The sequence below is a fragment of the Phalacrocorax carbo genome, chromosome 2 (genome assembly GCF_963921805.1).
Source record: "Phalacrocorax carbo chromosome 2, bPhaCar2.1, whole genome shotgun sequence".
Taxonomy (NCBI): Eukaryota; Metazoa; Chordata; class Aves; order Suliformes; family Phalacrocoracidae; genus Phalacrocorax; species Phalacrocorax carbo.
The window spans coordinates 77,762,064-77,785,645 of record NC_087514.1 but is presented as its reverse complement, the minus strand read 5'-3'; the positions used below and the strand labels follow the sequence as shown (position 1 = coordinate 77,785,645).

Below are 23,582 nucleotides of genomic sequence, written 5' to 3'. Positions count from 1 at the left end.
CTAAACCATATCCTTACATAAAACCAGAGTGTAATAAAGATAACTGCCTGTAACAATATGCTGCTTGGCTTTTTTCATACTAACGAAAGTTTTAAAACCCTTACATGAAACCTATTATAATAAGACATCACATTGTAGATTTGTTCTGGGATGGGGTTTATTGGGCTCTGCAAACAACATGGATAATCGCAGACAGGTTAGCTTAGTATTCTGTACAAAGCTATAATCAAACTAAAGATAATGGTAAACCTTGGTTTTCCGTAACAGGCCAATAGGATCCTGACTGCCCTGAGTCATCTAATCAGGGTCCAAGCCTTACTGGTTTACCTGAAGAACCTGATCTGGCATACGCTAACCCTTTTACAGGAAACAATTTACACGATTCAGATTTATCTGAGGATTACACTACCTTATTGACACAACTACCAGGGCAATATTGGATATGTGGAGAAAGAGCATTCAAGTATTTACCCTCAACCTGCGACAAGAAATGTCTTATAGGTGCATTAATACCATCCACACAGGTTAGAATCAGTATCTGTTCTGTCTCTGTAGTTCATCACTACTGGTGTGTATATATATAAATATACTTTTTTATATATATATGTAAAGTGTTACAACCCTCTGGTAGAAAGCAGCTCTAAGTTATACCTGTTTGCAGTAGCTTTTATCCCATGGTTAGGGGTTGCTGAACTAGGAAAAGCTATTGCAAATGCATCATCATAATTAGAAAAAGCCATTAATGAAACCACAGAGAGTATGTGGTCTACAAGAAATCAAATTATTGTCACAAATGATAACGCAGAATCAATTAGCCTTAGACTATGTATTAGCAGCAGAGGATTAGAGTACGTGAATTACTGAATACCAGCTGCTGATTTTTTTCTGTAAATCAAGACCAAAAAAGTGGCAACTAACATACAGAAAAATAATTTACAAGTATTACATTAAGAGAAAAATTTCAGAAAATGACAGAATACCGATTCTGTATTTCCCCTAAATCTATTCAGGAGGTTAACCTCTTGGCTCCCAGACTTAGCTAGAGGACTGTGGACCAAGATAATTTTGTATTCGCTATCTTATTTTGCTGTGCAATTATAGATGTGTGTTTCCGGTGTTGTATTACCGCACGCCCTCCATCAAGTACTAAAATGATGGATAATATACCGTAACCGTGACGGCCGAAAGAAAAGGAGGGTCACATTCGTGACAGCCTGCAGCGTGCTCCCACAGGGCCTCCCACCCCGAGACCCTGCTCCGCACCGCCGGCCCGAGCACGGACCCGAGCGGGTCCCCCCCGCCCGGCTCTGCGACCGACCGGCGGGAAGCGCGCCGCTTGCCCAGCGCAGGGCAGGAAGAGCTGTCCCGCCACGGGCCGCGGGCGGCGAGGGAAGGACGAGGGACACGCCTGCCCGCCCGCGGGGTAGCGACCCCCGCACCCCTCCGCCCCCCACAGGCCCCGCCGCCTGCCAGTCGGTGCGGACAAGATGGCGGCGCCCCGGCTGGCCGGGAGGTGAGGGGAGGGGAGGGGAGCGGCGCGGCGGTGACGCGAGCGGGGGGCGGTGGCGCGGGCGGGCGGGACCCATCCCGCCCCTCCCCGAGGCAGGTGCCGGCTGTGAGGAGCGGGAGCCTCCGCGACCTCACCCGGCGGCGAGTCTCGCTCAGCGCTCGGCAGCTGCTCCGCCCCGGCAGCCTTTCCCGCAGCGCGGGGTGCTGCGCGTGCTTCGGCAGCGCCGTGATGCGCCTTTCCGCCTACCCGCCTTTATCCGCTCGGCGGGCGGGCGAAGCGGCTTGTCGGTCGCTGCAACTGCTCTGCCGGTGCCTTTCTCTGGCTTCTCTGCCCCAGGTGGTCGCGGTCGCTTTCTGCTGGTGCTGCTCAGAGCCGCCGTGCATGGCTTTGCCGCCGCGTGGGCTTTCCGTTCCGCCGTGGGATGCCGTTAACGGCAGGGTGAGGCGCAGCCACCCAGGGACTGGAGCAGCACCCATCCCCTGTTGCCTACCCCCTGGCCTTGTGTCCGTCGGCAAGCGTAGCTCTGACCCCAGCTGCCGACATCTGGGTGCCGGGCCATCTCTACTGCTTCAGGCAGTTGCTGAAGCCAAGTTGGAGGGAGAGGAGCTTTTTTTCTTGGTGCCAGGTGAAGAGCTTGCCATTTGGATGGACACTGGGAAGACCTTGGTGAGGGAATGTGGAGCTGATCGCTGGCCTTTGCTCAGGGCTGCTGGGAGGGTGCCACGGACGTGGCTTCTTTGGTGGCTGTTTCCCACCTGGCCGAGTTTCCTTCAGTAGTGGCTGAGCTTTGAGCACCTTTGCAATCCCAGAATGATTTATCTGGTGTCCTCTCGCACTCGGAGTGATGGCGTTTCCTCCTTTTGCAGAGGTCTTCTAGATGTCAAGTGGAAAAAACAGCACTCTGAAATGCTTTGCCCTCAGCCTGTTTGGCTGGGGTTGCTGATCCCTTTTAGAGGAAATTCCTATTTTATTTTTTGATCTTAAGCCACGGCATGTAGTAGAGATCCAAGGTAGTGGCAACCCAGCAAAGTGCAAAGAAGAAGAGCATTTGAGATAATTAAGTAACGCAGTTTCTGATGGTCCAATTAGTGACGCGACGGCAAGCACGGCCTAATGTTTCTTTGCCCCTGATACCAGGGAGAGCAAGCGCTTTGGGTTATTATTTCTGGGAGCTGAGTTTCAGCATAACTAACATTTGTGTATGCCTAGGAGCTCCTTAATATGCATCCTGCCTTAAGATAAATTCTTTGCACCTACAGAATGGCATTTGCTGCACTTGGAGTCACTTCAGTAAGCGTCCTGTGCATCTTTAATGGCGTCTGTCTTTTTCTTCCTTGTCTGCCACTCCATTTTCACATTAATGAGGATTTATTTATATTTTCTTTTTGCTCGCTAGAAGTTGAGAAAGTAATGTATTGAGAGGCAGGATGTTGGGTAGGTTTGGGGTTTTTTTGGGGGTTTTATCTTTTTTTTTTGCATTTGAGGAGGTGGGCAGTTTGGGGGTTTGGTTTGGCTGTTTTACAAATAAAGACCTGCAAATGGACAACAGGTGCTGTCTTTTGTTATTGGGTGAGGAGAAAAGGAAACCAAAGGCTTAAAGTGTTTCCTGCTGTCTTCTGTGCCTCTTGCCACTCTTGGTGTCCTTGGAAATAGTTTTCCGCATTAAGATGCGTGATCCCCTGTATCAGAACACTTTATGTGAAAGCTTGAATGCTGTTTCAAAACTCAAAACAAGGTGTGCCCTTGTTGTATCTGATCCTCTAGAAGTTGTGTGTACTATATCCCCCAAAATAAGCAAGCGTGGTCTTCTGTCTGCAAGCTGAAATGCAGCAAGTCACTCAAGTTTGAGGTGGGCTTGATTTATTAGTTGTCTGAAAAAGGGATACCAGCAATTTACTTTTACCGTAAACATTTTCTTTCCCATTATCGCAGGACAGTAACCCCCCATGCCACTGAAACAACCAGAGAAGTCGGTATCCTCAAAGAGCCCACTTTCTCCAGCATCCCAGGTTCAGGGTCTCAGTGACCTTGCAAAAGCTCCCCATGAAGTGCCAGCTGGGTGCTGCAGAAAGTGGATCAAAGAGACTGATTCGGCTTACATCAGGCTGGCAAAGCGAGGAGGCCGACCTGGTGAGTGTCTGCCTCGTTTGTTTTTCCTTTGTTTCCTTTGGCTTTGCTTGAGTCTGGTGGTAGAAGGTGCTGGTAGATACTACAGGACAATCCTCTGGAGTTTTGAAATTAACCTATGGAAAAAAATGAGCAATTGAAAATGTGTCATAAGAGGTCACCTTGTCAAGACATCCTTGCAGTCTATTATGTATAAGTACTTTTTAGCAAATGTGTAGATTTGCACTGTATCTGATCTATGTAGATGATGACGGTTTAGCTGCACTCGTGTGAGGTCTTTACAACTTATGCTTGGGCTATTTATGTAGTGGTCTGGTGAAAATGGTGTTGTCACAAAAAAGCATCATCAGAAAACCTGGCAGAGGTTTGTAAAGTATTTTTTGTGATAACTTTGTTACAGTGCCGTACATATTCTGTTCTTGTACCAAGTGATCTGTGGTTTTGTTATTTCCTTTATTGAAGAAGAATGCTTGAGAAACTTGAGCAGATAGCTTGCACACACACTTAGAGCAGGATGACAAAGCCAGAAACATGAATTAACAGACTGGTAGAAACTTGTCAAAGCATTTGGAGCAAGACAAGGTACAAGTGGAACACAATGCTGCAAGGTTCTGACTGTCCGTTTTATGAAGGGAGACAAATGCGCCTTACTGAATAAAGCAAGCATTTCTTCCTGATAAAACACAACCTGAAAACAAAGGTAATGCTTTTGCAACCAGATAAGAAGTCAGAAAAGTAGTGGCTTTTGTCTTTTTCTCTCAAGACCTACTGAAGCACTATACTCCTGTGACAAGGAGGACCTCTCCAGCAGCATATGCTGTGCCTGACTGGTACTCGTACCGCTCCAGTCCCCCAGTGACCAACGAGCCATGGTAAGTCTGCTGAGATCCTGCATAACTTCTTGTTTTTTCTCTTCACCTGCTAGTGTTTCAGAATAATTCTGTAATAAAGTGCAAGATAGGTATCCCTTGTACAAACAAGTGTTTAATCTTTGCCTGCAGGAGCTCTGTTTCCTCGCTACAAGGTTATACGATTCACAGAAAGTTTAAGGCTGACGTCCATCATCGTAATAGTTACGAGCCGAGAAGAGGGCCTTTTGATTTGGATGTGCAAAGTGTTTGGCAGTGGGATGCTAAGGACAAAGAAAAGACCGAGAAAAAGAAGGTATGATGGAGAAGCATGTGAAGACACATTTAGCTTGTGAAGTGTCTTGTGAAGACACATCTAGCTGGGTCTGTGGGTTCTTATAGAACAGAAGCGGTAGTCCACCTGAGTTTCTGTACTCCAGAAGCAATTTTTATACTGCAGTTAGAGAATGAGAAGAAAGCTGTGTTTCCCTTAAGCGTTGCAGGTATAGCATTCAGAAATGCAGTTTCCAGTCACATTATATGGTGCGTATACTTTAGTGTGAATGAAAGACAGTAATTAGTTTCTATTTTCTTCCTCTTTATTTCCACTGCAATTTACTTTGGGTGAAGAGAATTCTTGTTTCATGATCTTGGGGAGGAAGAAAGGAGAAGGAGGAAGGAACAGAAGACTCTTCTGAAAAAGGGGTTTGTTTTAGTTTGAAATGCAAGAGAGTGCCCAAAGATACTGACTAGCTGTCTCTGAATGGAAGATGTATCCAAGACAAAAGTATAGTGCAAACTATGCCCAGAAAAAACCTTTCTGCGATTGCATTGGCATTTTGTCCTGGAAACCTCTTTCCCATCCTCCCTGCCCATTTTAGATGCTGAAGCCCTATGTTTTTTTTTCATTATCCTCCATAATCTCGGTTGCCTCATTTGTCATAGGTCTTCGGAGTATACGTGGAAAGGCATTTGACATGCTTGGACACCAGTACCTCCCTTCTTGAACAGAGAGGCAGATGTTGGACAATTTAGGAAAAAAAGTCCTTAGCCTTTACTGAGATGAGTAACTAGTGCAAATTCAGAACGATGGCTTGTGTAAATGGCAACACCTCATTTCTGAATAGGCTTGGGAATATTTATTTAATCTGTGGAAACAGGCAAACAATGTATGCTTAAACTATAATTTGCCTGATGCTTGTAGGTGAAGCTTTTTTTGAATCAGCAATTTAAGGCATTGAAAATAAAAAAAACTTAGTTGCCATGGAGCCTCTTAAAGGATTGAACTAGGATGGAGAAGGAGTTCTGGCCCTTGCTCCCTTCAGAACCAGTTATCTTCAGCGCTCTAAGAGACACACTTTGGTAACAGGAAGTGTAATTCAAGTCCATGTGGTGACTGGTAAAGTGAGACTGAAGTCTGTTTCTGTTTGGATGGAGTTTGATCAAGACCCAGTTTCATTCAGTCGTGTGAATGAAAGTTCCCATCTGTTCTATTTATCACCAAATGCAAAGTGAATATATGTTATATATTCAGCTCAGATTCCAGATCTGCTGAAGCCCTGATATATAATTTACACTGCTCTTAGAATGCTGAAGTTGAATTTTGTCTAATGTCCTATATCTACCAAATATTCTTTAAGATTAGGTGCCAGAGAAGGCAGATTCTGTGTTTCTAGATTTATTTAGCCCTACCTCCACACCAACGTCTCTGAAATGGTTGTCCTTCACAGTACCTTTCTTGTACCCTGAAAAGCTTCTCATATATCTTGAAACATCACATGGTACTTCTTTCACAGCTATTTCTTGTATCTCCTCTTATAGGAGGTTTCTATCCTGTGCTTTAAGAGTACCTTCCTGAAGAGTCTTTAAGTGAGACAGTGGAACTAGCCCTACCAAACAGTCTTGATTTTAGTTTTCTCACTACACGTCTTGTATGTTGAAATGTAAGAAATATATTTGAAAGCACCACAGGCAAATTTCTAAGGAATATTTATGTTTTTGACTACATGATGATGCTGCAGCAGCAAACTAGCTGAGACTGAACATACTGAAAATATTTTTCAGTCCAGCCTGACTAAACAGTTGTTCAAAAGAGAGATGCGTGATACAATCATGGGGATAAATCCCAGAGGGTGCTCTGAGGGACAAATGCAAAAACATTTTAAACTCTAAGGGTACCTCTTCTACTCAGTTTGGAAAACATTGTTCCCAAGTGGGCCCTTGCTCTGGAGCTTTAAGCCTTTATGCCACTTTGAAGTATTAGAATCTCCACTGTTCCTCATGTTATGGTTGTCACTGTGTAGAGGAGGTCTGGACATCAGGGGGTAGTTACATGCCTCGGGATGGATCCTGTAGTTCCTCCCTAAGACCTTAATCATGGAGACAGTTCTTGTTCTTCTGGGAATTTTACAAAGCAGCAAAGACATGTTAGTGGATGAAGGATTTAGCCTTTGTGCTCATGGCAAAGCAATGGACTGCTAGCCCAGACGGAAGCACACTTTTGCCTACGCATCATGTGGACCAGCTGGGTTGGGTTGAAAATGCTGTGACCTTAAGAAAGGGGCAGGCTTGCGTACGGGTGGGAGATCAGTCGGAGATGGTATCAGGGTTAGCACCATCATTAGGCAGTCTTCCTGCGGCACCAGTAAGATTACTATTTCATGTCTGAAGTAATCTCTTTCAGGCACTTGCCTGAAATGTATGTCTATATGTGCATACATACATATGTATGTATGTGCTCTAGAAAAAGGATTACTCATCTGAGGTGAGGATTTTACCTCAGAGTGAGACTTGAAATATAATCTAGAATTTTTCCCTTGATCACAGGAGCCAGGACTTCATCTGGGGCTTTTAGCTTTCCATTCTGGCAGCAGGTATCCATTATTCTTCATATACCAGCCAGGCAAAATACATATCATAGTTCATGTTTCTTGAATCTGAGACTAATAAATGTGTATGTATAATAAGTGTAGGAGAAAATGCTTTAAACAGAGAACATGTAAAAAATGACCTACATAGTTTGCTTTATCTGGGAAACTTGACGGCTGTTAAATAGGGGCTTGTCAAAGTGAAAATGCCGCCTCAGCTATAACTGTTGGTGTGTAGTGGCACAAGGGTCTGCTTTTAATGCTGAATTTGCCCAGCAAAGTCACTAACGTCACCAGATGGGACTGCAGGTGCCATCCAAAACCAAATTCTGATCTGTTGCTTTGCTCCTTTTGTCACTCGTTAGCCAACTGGAACACCAGGGAATGTTTTAATACCTGCAAGTTATGCTAGTCTGTCTCATTTAATACCAAGAAAAGAAAGACATTGTTTAAAACAGTGCACAAGACTTGATAGTAGCCTTCAACTCTTTTCTCATTGCCTTTCCTTTCCCCTTCTTTTCCTTGACTTCAGTTTTGACAGTTGGGCCTTTGTCTATCTTTAGACAAAACCTCTCTAGTCTTCCCCCCTCCCCCTTCCCTTTAATTGAGTCTTTAATTACTAGACTTCCTTTTCTAATGCTTCTCTTCAGTGCTGAGAGTCTCATCTCTTTCCATCTACTATTTGAGTATCCTGCCTATCAAATCAAGTTGTTTTTCTATGTTGCCCTGTGTGCCATCATGCCTTCAATATGTGACAAAAGTTGCCCAAGTCTGATGACTTCTACTTGCCTAATTAAATTGGTTTTGTTAGTTGAAATTGTAGGTAGCTGTGTCCCAGATCTGAAACTTCCTTGGTATGTCAGATCTGAAATGGTACAGTTTAATGACAGACAGAAGACAGCACTATTGTTTTTTGCACAGTAGGATAGCATTTTTGAAATGTAAAGCACAAATAGGCTGCTTCAGCAGAGAACAGTGTTAATGGATCTGAAAAGCAGTTCTACACAGCTAATGTGGTTTTTAACCTCCAGATTGGACGACAGTCCTGCCCCCTTCATTGAACATCATTGCCTCCAACATTACTGCATGCTCTTGCTAGTATAATCTCTTCTTTGACAAGTATCCCAGTTTTTTGTCTTTAAGCCTCAATATAACATCAGTCAGGCTGAAATTTAGTAGCCCATCTGCTTATCCTTTACCAGATTCTGGAACTTTTCTTCTGATGAAACTCTGACTCCACTGGAGTCTGTAGGGATTTCAGCACTGACTTAACACATTGGTTTGCATTGGCATCCCATTTCAGAATCAGTAGAACTGTCTGCCCTAGGCTTCACTTTCTCCCAAAAAATAAGAAAACTTACACTCTCCAAACATTCAGGACTGCTTCTTTTAGTGGCTTGTTAATTAGTTCACTGATTAGATGTATTCAAATGCTATTATACTTTTACTTGCTCTTTCCGTAATAAATGTGCACGGCTCCTTGGGAAGTCTGTGGTGTCTTTACATCTATTTTGGAATTCTCCTCATGGATGTTTTCATGGGAGTTGTTTTATAGTGTCTGCAATCCAAGTGCAACTGCTGCTGATCCATCGCATTTTTGCACTCTGTAATTTTTTGGTGTCTCTACTGTATTGCAGTAGGTATGTCCACACAGGTGAAAAGTATCATTAATGTACTGTTAAATTTATAGAGCAATATGTTCTACTTCTAGATACCTTGTCCTGATTTTGTTAAATAACCTGCAAATAATATCTCTTATCCTATGGGGTACTCTTCTATGTTGTGTGTTTAAAAGACAAAATGGCCAAATAATACGTGGGTTCTAATTAAAGGGATATAGTAGTGTAACACAAAAACTTAGTGCAAAGTCTTCAAAGCTTATTTAAAATCTTCAGGATTTCTTTCTCTCCTCTTTTCTTCATGCAATGAAGGAAGCTGTAGTCTTGCAAGATGTTTTGTTTTTTTCTTTAACCTCAGAATTTCGTAGCAGCTATTAGTGAAAAATATCTGGGGGTTGTTGAGGATATTTAATTTCATGCTTTTATTTGAGAGGGAAGTAAGTTGACCCTTCAGCAGCTGTTGATTTTGATCAAAGTTATAATAAATAGCTTTGATATGTGTTGGTAATGTATCTCCATTACTTTTCCATTTTCCAACTTCCAGTCCTAGAGTTTGTGATGTCATTTCACTGGCTTTCTAGGTGTCATCTTATCTTTCTGTCTCTCAGTAAACATTGAGTTTCATCACCTGTCATTAGCAAATGATAAAAGTAAAATACGCTTTTCTGGTCTAGGCTTTCCCAGTATATCTATTTGTTTGAATTTCATATCTCTAATTCATGTACCACAACTGTTTTCTTATTATATAGGATGTTTTATGCTTTTTTATATACAAAAAAGTAGTAATTAAACTGGAAGTGAATTTCTGGTCCCACTGACTTTAGTGAGACTGTGATGTTTTCATACATCGCATACAGAGAAATAAGCCAAGATGAGAGGTTGCAATACCTAAGTTTGAATTTGAAGCTTAACGTTGGGTAGAAGTGTACTGTGAGGGCAAAGCTTGTGGAGAGCACATTTTGCATTACTGACATATGAACCAAGAGCTGATCTCACCTAGAAAAATGAACTAAGGTGCTGCTTTATCTTTTGCTATTCCTTTATACCTCTCTACTCATGGAAATATAGAAAAGATAGTAAAATTTGAAGACATTTAGAGCTCTTAATATAGCCTTCACTTTTGAAGGTTATATTATCATATGATATTCTTCGTTATTTTTATCATAACTCTTTTTATTAAGTTAAGATTTTTCTAACACAGGTAAAGCTTCCAGCTATAAAACCTAAATATCCAAGCAGAATGCCGACTGTTTCTACAAACAAGGAATTTAGTGGGAAAAATAAGCTTTCCTTCCCACCTATGTAAGTAGTATGTTTATTAATTTCATTAAACTCCTAAGCCTGTAACTATTTGTGTGTGCCAGTAATATTAGTCCTTGTGAAACTGCAGAGATTGGTGGATATGTGTATGGACTTTGTGGATCCTTGCTGCTACTAACATTGCTGTCATGTGTGCTACTAAAATAGTTTTACAAGCAACTAAAATAATAGCACTTTAACTCGTATATGAAAGCTATTCAATATAACTTTGCTTTAGGAAAACTAAGCATACAGTTGCATGTCTTGATGTAGCACGTTTCTATTGTATTCTAAATTGTCTGGGTTTTTTTCTCAATACCAGTGAACAGATGCAAACGATAATGGATGTTGTTAGTTATGTAAGCATAGGTTACAGAGACACAAGTAGGACTACCATTTTAAGAAAGCACACAAACTGTAGTATATATAAGGTCAAGCACAGCAAAAACACTGCAATGAGCATCTGGAGGAAAATAGTCTTTTAAGCAAATTATTGTATCACCTGTGATGTGATGTAATCACATCATCAGCTGTGGGCACAACTGAATTATTTGTGTATTTTGTCTTAAAAATTTATTACACAGTCATCAGTAATCCCAGTATGTTTTAGAAATATATTAATGATGCAAAATAAGTGATTAAACTGCCTAATGAACTTAAGAGCAAATCTGTGACAAAATTACACCTTCATGCAGCACAGAATGAGTATTGTCAGCCTTTTTTACTTTGTGCGATTTCCAGAACTGTGTAGGTATTATACATGTAAAGCTCCAGTAAAATAGATGGTTATTCTCATGTAAAATTACATGTAACTTCATCAGGCAGAATTGCGTGCTTTGGGTTTTTTTCTGTTTTGGTTTCGTGTTTTTTGGTTTTTTTTTCTTACATGATTACATGTAGAATATATGTTTAGTTACTTAGAAATATAAGGCTATTGTGATTTCTGTGCAAAATAAAATTTTCCCGCCTAATTCCCATTTTTGTTTACTTATGCTATTGTTCTCCGTAATATATTTGGATTCACAGGTCAGCTCAGAAAAAAACTGAAGCTGTAAGCTTTAGCAAATTAATTAGCAATGGTTATGGGACTGACTGGTTTCACCAGTGTGCCGGATGGGAAAAAAAGATTCAAGAAACATCAGAAAATAGTGAGCAGTCCAAAGGTAAAATTACTGAAAGCTGTTTCTTTTAAAGTGAGTTGGGACTTCAAGGTAACAGCAGGGTGAACCTGAGTAATTTGTGTGGCTTTCTCTGAATATGGTGAGAGTTACTGAATCACTATGCTTAGCTTGCAATACCCTATAACCAGCTAAAGAAAAGAGTGCTCCTGTTTGTGGTCAGCAAAGGCAGGGGCTTTCATGAATTTTTTTATCTTTATAATTGCAGCATATGCTCTGTTCAGATCCAAGGGCTTCTGTGTTTTCATAAAATGCTGCAGACACACAGCTGTCCTCCTGCCTAAATTTAAGCAGACCGTAAAATATTTGTTGCCCATTTGCTGTGAATAGTCTTTGGCCCCTAATATTTTTCTGAAAATTTCTGTGACAAATGTCATTGATACATTGATAACAGAAATAGATCACTGTTCATAAAAAATTGTCAAAATAAAGATATGCGCACTGTTGGAGACAGTGGTGTTGCAACAGTTTTATTAGAGAGAAAAAAGTTATCCAATGCTTACCTATGATTTCAAAGCTTGCTTTGTCATGCACAATGGTAACAGCTATGAAAGACATCACTTGCAAACACTTAGATTTAGAGGTTAAAAGGCGGAAAATTCCCCTTTTTTTCTGTCAAAGACCTTCTGCTTAGGCTTTGTACAGTGGCTTTGTAACCATGGTGCGTTTGTCAGTTTTCTACAGCAACCTTTTAAAACACTATTAAACGTATACATTGCAAGCTCCAGAATTTTGTCTTTTTTAAATTCTTCCAGGTGAGTATTGGAAGAAAACAGGCAAACAGAAAACTAGAAATTGTGTGTTATTGCTCAGAAGAAAAAACACTATAAAACTAAGGGATGAAGTCACATCTTGGTGTGGACCTGAAAGAGGGTGCATAACCTTAGAAACCACTCTTCAAAGTCAGCTTAAGTATCCAAACTCTGATCATGCAGAAGATGCCCCCTTAGGAAGCACAATGACCTAATAGTTCAAACATGGAGCCTAAAAGTGCTCTTCCTTGGCATGAAAGAAAGCCTTGAGTATTCTTCTCTTCGGATTCTATTTAATTTTGTCGTGTGCTGACGTTTTTATTTCTCATTACTGTGAGTGAAATGAAAGGATTGGGATTTTCAAAACCTCAAATTCATTCATTTGGTGATAGTTGATTTCTTTAAGGTGAAGTGTGCCTCTAATGGGACATTAGGGATGTAAAGAAAGCTGAAGATTTTTCAGAGTAATCATAATATTGGTTTGGTTATACCACTGATGCATAGAGAACAAGATGATGGGTGTACTGTAAAGGCTGCTGAAAAGTCAGTATGCTGCATAATTTGATAGGTAGACACATCTTATTTTTGAGATGCTTTTCTTTCACAAATTCTTAGATAACATGACACCTGCTTTGCTTGTATCGCCCTCCTTTGTCAATCATAGCTATTCCAATTGAGACTGATTCTGTATCTCAATGTAAAAGGATTTTTTTAAATGCTCTTAAGGGTATGGTTCCATCCAGACATGTACCTTAATTCAGTTTTGACCTTGTTAATGTCATTCTTTCAGGTATGCACTGAGGGTAGTGTTTCTATTGTCTTCCTGCTTGAGTATTTTTATCTGTTCATCTAAAGCAACTGGCAGCATGAGCACCTTGCAGCTCCCTTTTGAGATGGAGCTTTCTCTGTTATCTCTTGTGCAGGATAAGTCCAAGACACATCAGACAGGAGATATAAATTTACATATGGAATGGGTTATAACACACTTGTGTTGGGTTATAGATTTGCATCATACTGCAAACTTTGTAGGTAGGTTGTCTATCTTGTTAGTTAAAAATTAACAGTTCTCGAATTTGTATGTATTTTGATGGGGAGAGAGAAACTGAAAATTTTAGTTTGTGTTTTTATTCTTATGGTTGAAGTTATCCTGAAAACTTTTAATCTTTTTATTGCAGATTCAGAGCCGTCACAGTCTGAATCATCATCTGCAAGCAACAAGTCAAAAGCCACTGTTTCAAGGATGTAATAAGTAACTTAAAAGACTATTGGGGAAAGTAAAGCCTTATATGGCCCACTTATAGTCCACTATTTACATGTCTGTTAGATTACTTTTTATAGTTGAATTCATCCCTGATTGAGAAGGTCATTTGGATGGATGAACTTCCTTGTGCTTGATTACAGCAAATGTTAAAGAACAGGCAATGGCTGTCAGTGCGTATTCCTAGACTTTATCTTAATAATAAACAAAATAAAGCAAAACTCAGGTTCTCTCCTACACCACACTAGTGCTCCTTTGCTGTTGTCAAATAGGTTTACCATATTGCTGTTGATTTGACTAGGCCATAAAGAAAGGTGCAGGGGAACTGTATGGTACAAGATGAAATGTAAATAGAAAGTATTGAACTGGTATGAATACTTGCAGTGGAAAAGTCAAGCCTTCAAGGGAAAGATAGCTGTTTATTCCCAAAAGCACATTTATTTAGACCAGATATTCAGCTTTCTAGAACAATTCTAGCACTATGCCTGCTGCACAAGAATTAGTTGATCAGTCATAGTGTTCAGCTACATAATTAAATTAAGGTGTGGTAGCATTTCCTTTTATAGTCTTATTATATAGGAGATAAATCACTGGGTAACAGTGGTGTGGCCTAAGCTATATATAATGTCTGCACTTTCAACTGTTAAATAAAAATTTTATTTATCCTGAAGTTTTGACTGCAACAAAATTATTATGCTAGGTCTGTGTTTTGTTCACACCAGCAAAATAGTTTGTACTTTGAAATAGCAATGTATATAAATTATTCTAATATTTTGAAGAAGTTAGATACACTGATATTTTAACACTCGCTCTTTTATCTACTTAAGATATATCCCTGAAATCTTATAAATATTTAATTACTTATTATAAAGCCCATTAAAACATGGATGCAATTTCATTAAGATATTTTTTGTTAATGCTATGAAAAGTGAAGTTTTCATTAAGTAAACCGGTAATTTTTAGTTTCCTTTTCAGAGTGCACTCAGTACTTTGTACAACTTCGAATCCAAGAGCTGAAGGTTTTACAGTGTATTACTGAATATACATTTCTTTTAATTGAAGAGAATGTTGAGAGGATTTGGCTTAACAGTGCTTTTTCTTTAGAATTTTGATATGAAACAGGTAAAACCTATTGCTAATCTGAACCCTCAAAATTTTCAGTGACAGTTTGTGGAAATTTTGCTGGTGGTGGTGTTAGACCCAGCATCTGAATCCATCTTTGCTCATTCTAACCAACAATTCAACTAAGTTGTATTTACAAAAATAAAAGGCTAAATCATATGAAAATACCTAAATATACGGTTATTAGTTAGTCAGCAAAATTTTCCAAATATAAAAAAAGCTTACATCGAGCTGTATCTGAGAGAGGGGAAAAATTTTTCTACCTTATATCTGTTTTCACATACAATTTATGTTGTGAATTATGTTCAGATACATTGAAACCATTAATTTTGCTGTAAAAGCAGAGCTTTTGGTGAAATCTACTTTTCTAGGCTAGAGTACCAGGGGATGCCAGAGCTAGAGCTCATAGTAAACCAGACCAGTAGAAAACATGTCACCTGTCATTATAGGGAAGCACTAAAGAATAAGCTTGTGTGAAGAAACTGTGTGTAATAACAGGCAAATTGTTGATAACCTTAGGATTTCAACTACAAAATTGTACCCCTAATGTAGTAATCACCAGTAGCTGCATGATGTCCAAAAAAGTAAGTACCATTTCACAAGTTTTTTCAGAATTATTCAGTCATATAAGCATGTCTTTTCTGGGAATTCAGCTATCTTTATTTGATAGAGTCTTTGGATAAGGTTATCATTTCTATTTTTAATGTCTGTAAAAAAGTGTAATAGAGGGCTGGGTTTGTTGTGCCCACCAATGGTAAACTGCAAAGGTAAAGTAAGTTAAGTGTACAGCAGCCTTTGTAGCACAATTTAAGGGTATAACTATCAGCAATAGTACTTCTTTTCACTCTCACTTTGATCTTCTGGCTCCTATTATCATAGGAAAAACTTCTTTTGCAAATACTGTTTGCAGTTACAAGCTTTGCTGGCCAAAATATAAAAGAAAGGGGAAATATGAGATTATGGTGAAACTCTGGAGTTAAGTTGCTTAAGGCAGCAAAGTGGTTTTTTAATGCTCATCAGTTGAGTAAGGTTTTCTGTTCTTAAACATATATTGGATCCATTTCAATCTCTTTTTTTTGTAGAAAGCTTTCTTAAAGGTGTTTAGTACAAATTTACAAAACTCTTGGAGTAATGTTATGACCAAAAGGAAAAAAACCCAAAAACCCACAACTAGCATGGGTATTTAAAAGTATTTACAAAATTATAGCTCACCTGTTCACACAGACGTGAAGGTGCTTGCTGTGCCAAAGCCCTCAAAATCTATTCCATAAAATAAGAATTACTGTGTGGCTGCAATACTGCTGACCTGCAGACAAATTTCTAATCATGCTTTTCCATATTATTGTCTCCTTTTCTCATTGCGATCTGTCTAAAGTAACTTCACTACTTTTAGTTGTTTGGTGTCTAAGTCCTCTTCACTTTTGAATGGTTTTTCCTCAGTGTTGGAGTTCTTGTCCAAAACTGTCATTTTTAGGCAATCGTTAGAGGCAGAGACAGAAAGACAACTGAGTTCTTAACTCTGTCACTCAGCTCTGTTATTTTTGCTTTACTGTAGTTGTGTTCTTAGAAGTATTTATAGTGCTGGTTTTCAGATATCTTAAAAGTGTGCACCATATCCTACTGTAAAAATTGTCTCTTTTTACCTTGGTCACCCTGAGGTAATATCCACATGACATTCCTCAAATTCTTAAAAGTTTGCTAATGTGCCATTAATGTATACTCAGCTTTCCTTAGTCAAGCCAAGGTGATGTTTCATCTGCGCTGTTGGTCAACTGAGTCCTCATGAATCTCACTCAGTTTGAATACCATGAGTTAGAATATTAACAGAGTTGTCTTCATAAGAGCTGGTGGAGAAACCTGGAATTTGTGTTTGTGCATTCAGAATAATGGAGAGCTGCAGGAGAAGCAAAACTTGCCAGTTCTCCAAGGGGCACAAAATCAAAGTAGCGTGACAAATCAAAAAGCTCCAACTGAATTCAAGGATGGAAATGTGTTGCTTGAGTTTATGATTACCTTACCCCAGTAATTATGTTTTATTTACTTCTGAGTCAATGTAGTCATGCAGTTGGCAGTTTTCAAAGTCATCAGCAGTTCCATTTAAAAGCAGTGGAAGCTCCTGCGTCTGGAAGGGTTTTCAATGTTTTTTTCAGAGACACACAGAAGCAAAAAGTTAGTTAGTTACTTAGAAAATCTAGCCTTACTGTTTTAAAAGCTGAGACATTTAGTTTATTTAGTTGTACTGTGCTCCATCTCTGATCTGAATGCCTTTAAGTAGTGAGATAATTATTTTTTTTTTCTTTTGGAATACTTGTAAGAGATAAAGAAGTCATTATCCCACTCTACTCAGCGCTTGTCAGGCCACACCTAGAGTACTGTGTACAGTTCTGGTCCCCACTATACAAAAAGGATGTGGACAGGCTGGAAGGGGTCCAGAGAAGGGTCACCAAGATGATCAAAGGACTGGGAAGCCTGCCATATGAGGATAGGCTGGGAGAACTGGGTTTGTTCAGTCTTGAGAAAAGGAGGCTCAGAGGGGATCTCATCACCATGTACCAGTACTTAAGGGGCAGCTACAAAGAAGATGGAGGCTCCCATTTCACAAGGAGTCCCATGGAGAGGACAAGGGGGGATGGGCACAAGTTGCTCTTGGGGAGATTCCGATTGGACACAAGAGGGAAACTTTTCACAGTGAGGACAGTCACCCATTGGAATAATCTCCCCAGGGAAGGGAAGGGGTTTACTTGGCCACGTTGGACACCTTTAAGAGTTGTCTGGACTGGGTGCTGGGCCATCTTGTCTAGACTGCGCTCTTCCTAGAAAGGTTGGATTAGATGATCCCTGAGGTCCCTTCCAACCTGGGATTCTGTGACGATAAAAGTGCAGTTACATTTTATGAATTACATCCAAGTATACTGAATATGTGAATATTTTAAAAGAGAATTCCAGATACAGATTTAGAAATAAGTTGGAAGTTTAGGTACTGAAGATTAATTTTCCTTTTATGTGCAACCATTTAACTGTAGCAAAGTCTAACACTTGTTTTCATTTTACTGTGACCAGATGTATACTTCCCTCTTACCACTTATGTCTTTTTAGACTAGACTAAATTAAAAACATGTTTTCAGAGATCAAGGGTGTATATATATAAACTTTGTGTAGCAATGTAAACAAAAATTGAATTGGCCCATGCATTCCTTAAGCACCTAAAATTTCATTTATGTCAGCATATCTATTCCTTAAATAATTATATTTGTGCTGACTCTGCAGACTTAGCGGTAAAAGATGTAGGATGAAGCGCAATTTTTTCTGTAAATGAATACCCTAATATTCTGCTTTTGCAGTTCTATGCAGATTATCTTTCAGAAGGTAGTTGCGTATTATGCCATAGCCTGGAAAAAACTAGAAATACATATATAGAAGTTCAGTCTTAGCATGTGTTGTCCTCCTAGTTCTAACGATACGAAACATCGAGAATGACTGAATAATCAAAATGCAGTAGGGAAGTGTCTGAACAGCTGCACTAAATTATTTGACTAATTGACTATAAAAATGATATACGGTGAGCAGGAAGGAATATATTTTTGATTATAAAAGGACAGCCTTACTTTTCATAGATGTAAGTTTCCATACATGCAATATGAAAATCTGAAAAGTGAGGCCAGTTTCAGGTTTTGTAATTTATTGTTGTAATAATCCCAGTGTGTAGTTGTGTATTTTTCACCCTTCTGAAATAACACTTACTAACATATTTTGTGTTTTTACTTAAGAGGTATTTTCCCTACTAAAATACAAAATGAAAACCCAAAGATTACAAAAACAGGAGGCTTAAAACAAATTTAAACTTAAAAAAAAGTTTTATAGAGATGACTGAGAGCAGAGGTTACTACCAATTATTAGACTCATTGAGATGCATTATTTATTGAACGTTTCAGACAAGGTAACTATAGTAACGTGATTATTTACAAAATAAGTCATTTACATTGATTATTCTCTTAATATATAGCTGAATGGCAAACTTCCTGAAAGCCAAAGCAGATTTTTCAGTGGACCCTGAGATGAAAGGGTAGGTAATACTCCTATTTAAAGGAAAAGTTTATCCCACAGAATTAAAATATTGTTCTAAGGTGCTTATTTTGGATTGTCCGCTACCATAGCTTTCAAGTGGTGACAACTATTCAAGGAACAGAAAAAACAGAAGATGTGTCAGGAGACTGCTTCTGTTTTACATGTTAGAGATTTAAACAAGTGGAACAGGTGACATTTTATTTAGTTTGTTGAGCAATTTCTGTTGTATGCTGTTCATGGCTCGAAATGCATCTGTGTGCAGGGGATTTCTCTCTCTTATATTCCCATACAAAGACCTTTGCTGTGAGACAGGATATTGAGAGATTTTACTCCAAATGCCCAATACATGATTTTGTAATAAATATATCTTGGCAATGTCTTGTGCCCAATGTGTTTACGTTCCTGATATGCAGAAGGTTATATACCAAGAAGGTTTTAATTGCTCTGTCTCCCAAGAATTCCCTACTATGGCAAACTACAGTGTGGTTTTGGTAGGAAAAATTATTTAGAAAATTGTATTGCAGGATTCTGGGTTTAATGTCTTCAGTTACTCTATGAATGATGTTAAATTTATGCTTACAGGATGCTTTATGATTTTTTTTGCTTTGTGTTTGCTTTAGATTTCTTGCTAATTGATGGAAAAGGATAATCCTTTAATCGTTTTAATTTTGTATGTTTCCATCATGAACCAGTTCTGCCAGTCTGTTCTTCCAAGATATCCTTAATGTTCGGCCCACATCTCTTACATAAAAATTGGAGACTTGCTCTATAAGATAGATCTAGGAAAGTGTGTGTCAAACTAAGTGCGTTTTGCAGTCTCTTTTTCGAAGTTCCTTATAATTTCAACACTTGTAGGACTGTAGCTCTATTTCCATTGCAAATGTTACTTCTGCAGCTAAACGTGCTGGACCCATCTTGCAGATGTTGTCATCTCTTATTCAGGAACTCACTGGTGCTTTATGAGGAACAGGTGCCACCCTTGCAGAACTAAAAGGGCGTGAGCTGAATTCACATCTTGGTTTCACTTATTTTTCTCAGGCTACTTGGCCTGGCTCTAGCATTGTCAGCCATATCAAAGCAACGCTGGAGATGCCATGCCTACAGTTGTGCTGCACTCGCCTGCCTAGCTTTAGGAGCTGAGGGTATATTTTATATTTCATTGCTTTGCAAAAGTTTGAGTGTAGCTAGGAGCTATTTATAGCAAGTTGTGGAGAATAATTTCTTTTTATTTAGGCAGAGGGGAGTTGTGAGGACTTTCTGAATTGACAGTTGCAGGCTAGCTGCTTTAGTGATGCAGCATGTTAAAACCTGATGATTGGTGCTTTAAGCTTTTAACCCTAAAAGATCATCTGACTTAAGATGGTCACGCTCTCCAGGTTTTTGTGTATGTCTGGGATGCCAGACATAAATCAGGTTTTTGTTACAATGAAGATTACCCCTCAGTTGTGTTGGTTTGATCAATGTTGAGTAGATCTCTTTAAATATTACATCATTATTACTGGCTGGTGCAATGGCCGTGTAAACCACTTGTCAGGTAACTCAGGTTCTGTTTCCACAGAAGTTTTTCAGACTCATGTGGTGGTCTTTGTATTAACACTTGTTTTCCATCCAAAATGCAGACCTGCATTTTATATGCTTTGTAGCTGTTAGTTGGTTGACACACTGAATTTGATAGCAGCAATGATAAACACTGGTGCCTGCTTTGCTGAGTTAGGTACAGCTGAGTTAGTGCTTCTCAAGTAAAGTAGAGGAAAATGTTGTGGTGCTGGGGACTGATGGGTTCCACCTGTCCCAATGGGGGAAAATGAATCTTTGGACCTAAGTTGGTGGGACTGATGGAGAGGTCTTGAAACTAAAATCGATGGGGGAAGGAGTTACCGACAGGATTGCCAAAGGTAAGCCAAGGGTTGACAAGGCATTGCCTGCAGGTGGCAATGCTAGTGGGAATACTTACTCTGCTCCTGGGAGCACGGAGGGCCCAGGACCATATCTGAAATGCTTGTGCACTAATGCATGCAGTATGAGAAATAAGCAGGATGAACTGGAAGCGTTGGCCAGCTCCCAGAGCTATGATATCATTGGTGTTAGTGATTGTTAGTGGTATAGTTAGTGGTTAGTGGGTTGTTAGTGGTATTGGTGGAATAAGTCCCACAACTGGAGTGCTGGGATGGAGGGCTACAGGCTGCTTCAGGAGGGATAGGCAGGGCAGGCAAGGTGGAGGAGTTGTGCTGTATGTAAGGGAAAGGTTTGATTGTACAGCCCTTACAGTTAGTGGTGATGTGGTTGAGAGCCTCTTGGTGAGGATTAAGGGATGGAAAACAAAGGAGATGTCGCAGTGGGTGTTTACTACCAATCGCCCAGCCAGGATGTAAGCACTGATGAGTTACTTTGTAGGCAATTAGGAGGAATTTCTGGATGGGTAGCCCTTGTCCTTATGGGAGATTTTAACTTCCCAGACATCAGCTGGGAGTATCACACTGCTGTGATGAGCAGGTCTTGGAAATTCTTGAAGTCTGTGGACGATAACTTCTGACAAGAAGTACTCAGTGAGCCAACTAGAAAAGATGTCCTTCTAGACTTGCTATCTGTGAATAGAGAAGGACTTATGGGAGATGTGATGGTAGGTAGCTGTCTTGGCCACAGTGGTCATGAAATGGTTGAGTTTAAAATTTTCAGAGTGATGAGAAAAAAGGACAGCAGAGCTGCTACCCTGGACTTCAAGAGAGCGAACTTCAAGCTATTCAGGGAGCTATTTAGCAGACTACCCTGGGAAACTCTTTTTGAGGGCTTAGGAGTCCACAAGCGCTGGCCAGTCTTTAAGAACCACCTTTTACAAGCACAGGAGCTGGCAATTCCACTGTGTTGTAAGTCAAGCAAGTGGGGCAGAAGACCAGCTTCTCTGAACAGGCTACTCCTCATGGAGCTCAAGAGGAAAAATAAATTGTATGATTTCTGGAAGCAAGGTCAGGCTTTGCAGGAAGATTACAGAGCTGTGGGCATATCTGCAGGGAGGAGACACAACAGGGCAAAGCTTAGAGTTGAAACTAGCCAGTTTTCTGTCAGATAACAAGATGGGCTTTTTAAAGTATGTTAATAGCAAGAGGAGGTCTAATGAAAGCATTGGACCGATACTTGTTGAAGATGGTCATCTGACTAACAGGGATGAAGAAAAAGCAGAGGCATTCAATGCTTTTTCTGCCTCAGTCTTTAATAATACTGACAGACTTGTGGACCTCTGACTCAGGGAACCAGACAGCCCAAAGTGTGGGAACAGTGGCTTTCCATTTGTGGACATTGAAATTGCAGGGGACCAGCTGTATCAGCTGAATGTTCACACACAAGTCCATGGGGCCTGATGGGATTCATGCCAGAGTGCTGAAGGAGCTGGCGGATATTATGGCAGGACACCTTTTGATCATCTACCAAAAGTCTTCAGAGTCTGGGGAAGTCCCTGCTGACTGGAAGCTAGCCAGTGTTATTCCGGCCTACAATATGGGTGTGAGGGAAGACCCAGGGTACTACAGACCTGTTAGTCTAACCTCAGTTCCTGGAAAAACTATGGAGATGATTATACTGGGTGCTACTGAAAGGCATTTAAAGAATAATGCAATCATCAGGCACAGTCAATATGGGTTCAACGTTTAACTAATTTGATATCCTTCCATGATAAGCTCACCTGCCTACTGGATGAAGGGAAGGCAGTGGGTGCAGTTCTTCTGGATTTTAGTAAGGCTTTTGATGCTGTCCCTCACAGCATCCTTCTGGACAAGTTGTCCAACTGTGGGATTAGCAGGTTCATGGTGTGCTGGGTGAAGAATGGGATGAAGGGCAGAGGTCCAAGGGTTGTAGTGAATGGGGCTACATCTGGCTGGCAACCAGTCACCAGTGGTGTTCTTTGGTGTTCAATTCTAGGGCCAGTGCTGTTCAATGCATTTATCAACGATCGACATGCAGGAACTGAATGCACCATTAGCAAGTTTGATGATGATACCAAACTGGGAGGTGCTGTTGACTCCTGAGGGACAAGATGCCTTGTACAGGCATCTGGATAGATTGGAGCATTGGGCAATGAATAGTGGGATTAAATTTCACAAGTCCAAATGCCAGATCCTGCACCTAGGATGGAGTGATGCCGCACACAAGTATAAATTGGGAGAGGAGAGGCTGGAGAGCAGCCCTGCAGAAAGGGATCTGGGGGTGCTGGTTGACATCAGGCTCCATATGAGTGAGCAGTGTGCCCTGGCAGCCAGGAGGGCAAACCACATCCTGGGGCGCATCAGACACTGTATAACCGGCTGATCAAAAGAGGTGCCCATCCCCCTGTACTCAGTGTTGGTGCGGCCTCACCTTGAGTACTGTGTGCAGCTCTGGGCCCCACCATTTAAGAAGGATGTGAAGGTCCTTGAATGCATCCAGAGGAGGGCAACAAAGGTGGTGAAAGGGCTGGAAGGAATATCCTGTGAGGAGCAGCTGAGGGCTTTGGGCTTGTCTAGTCTGGAGAAAAGGAGGCCGAGGGGCGACCTCTTTGCCCTCCACAGCTTCCTGAGGAGGGGAAGTGGAGAGGGAGGTGCTGATCTCTTCTCCCTGGTATTCAGTGATAGGATGGGTGGGAATGGTTCACAGCTGTGCCAGGGGAGGTTCAGACTGGACATCAGGAAGCATTTCTTTAGCGAGAGGGTGGTCAAACACTGGGACAGGCTGCCTAGAGAGGTGATCAATGGCCCAAGCCTGTCGGTGTTTAAGAGACGTTTGGGCAATGCCCTTAATAACATGCTTTAACTTGTGGTCAGACAGTTGGACTAGATGATTGTTGTAGGTCCCTTCCAACTGAAATGTCTATTCTATTTGATTCGTTTTGATTCTATTTAGCAGAAGTCACCTGTGCTTTTTTCTCATGGCCTTTTTTCGCTGTACGAAGCTACTAGTACAAGAAGTGC

At 40.5% G+C, this 23,582-nt stretch overlaps 1 protein-coding gene across 1 annotated transcript; it reads left to right on the top strand.

Annotated features, from left to right (window-relative positions):
• Positions 1-2,572: 2,572 nt before the first annotated feature.
• C2H7orf57 (chromosome 2 C7orf57 homolog) lies at positions 2,573-14,122 on the top strand. Its single transcript, XM_009506873.2, has 6 exons — positions 2,573-3,640; positions 4,401-4,509; positions 4,639-4,801; positions 10,173-10,273; positions 11,297-11,433; positions 13,376-14,122. Exons 1-6 carry the CDS (start codon positions 3,457-3,459, stop codon positions 13,444-13,446), a joined length of 765 nt encoding a protein of 254 aa, XP_009505168.2. The 5' UTR covers positions 2,573-3,456; the 3' UTR covers positions 13,447-14,122.
• The last annotated feature ends 9,460 nt before the right edge of the window (positions 14,123-23,582 follow it).

Coding starts and splice junctions, on each gene's coding strand:
- C2H7orf57 (XM_009506873.2), top strand. CDS start 3,457: ATGCCACTGAAACAACCAGAGAAGTCGGTATCCTCAAAGAGCCCACTT. Junction 3,641..4,400: donor AAAGCGAGGAGGCCGACCTG/GTGAGTGTCTGC, acceptor TTTTCTCTCAAG/ACCTACTGAAGCACTATACT. Junction 4,510..4,638: donor CCAGTGACCAACGAGCCATG/GTAAGTCTGCTG, acceptor CTTTGCCTGCAG/GAGCTCTGTTTCCTCGCTAC.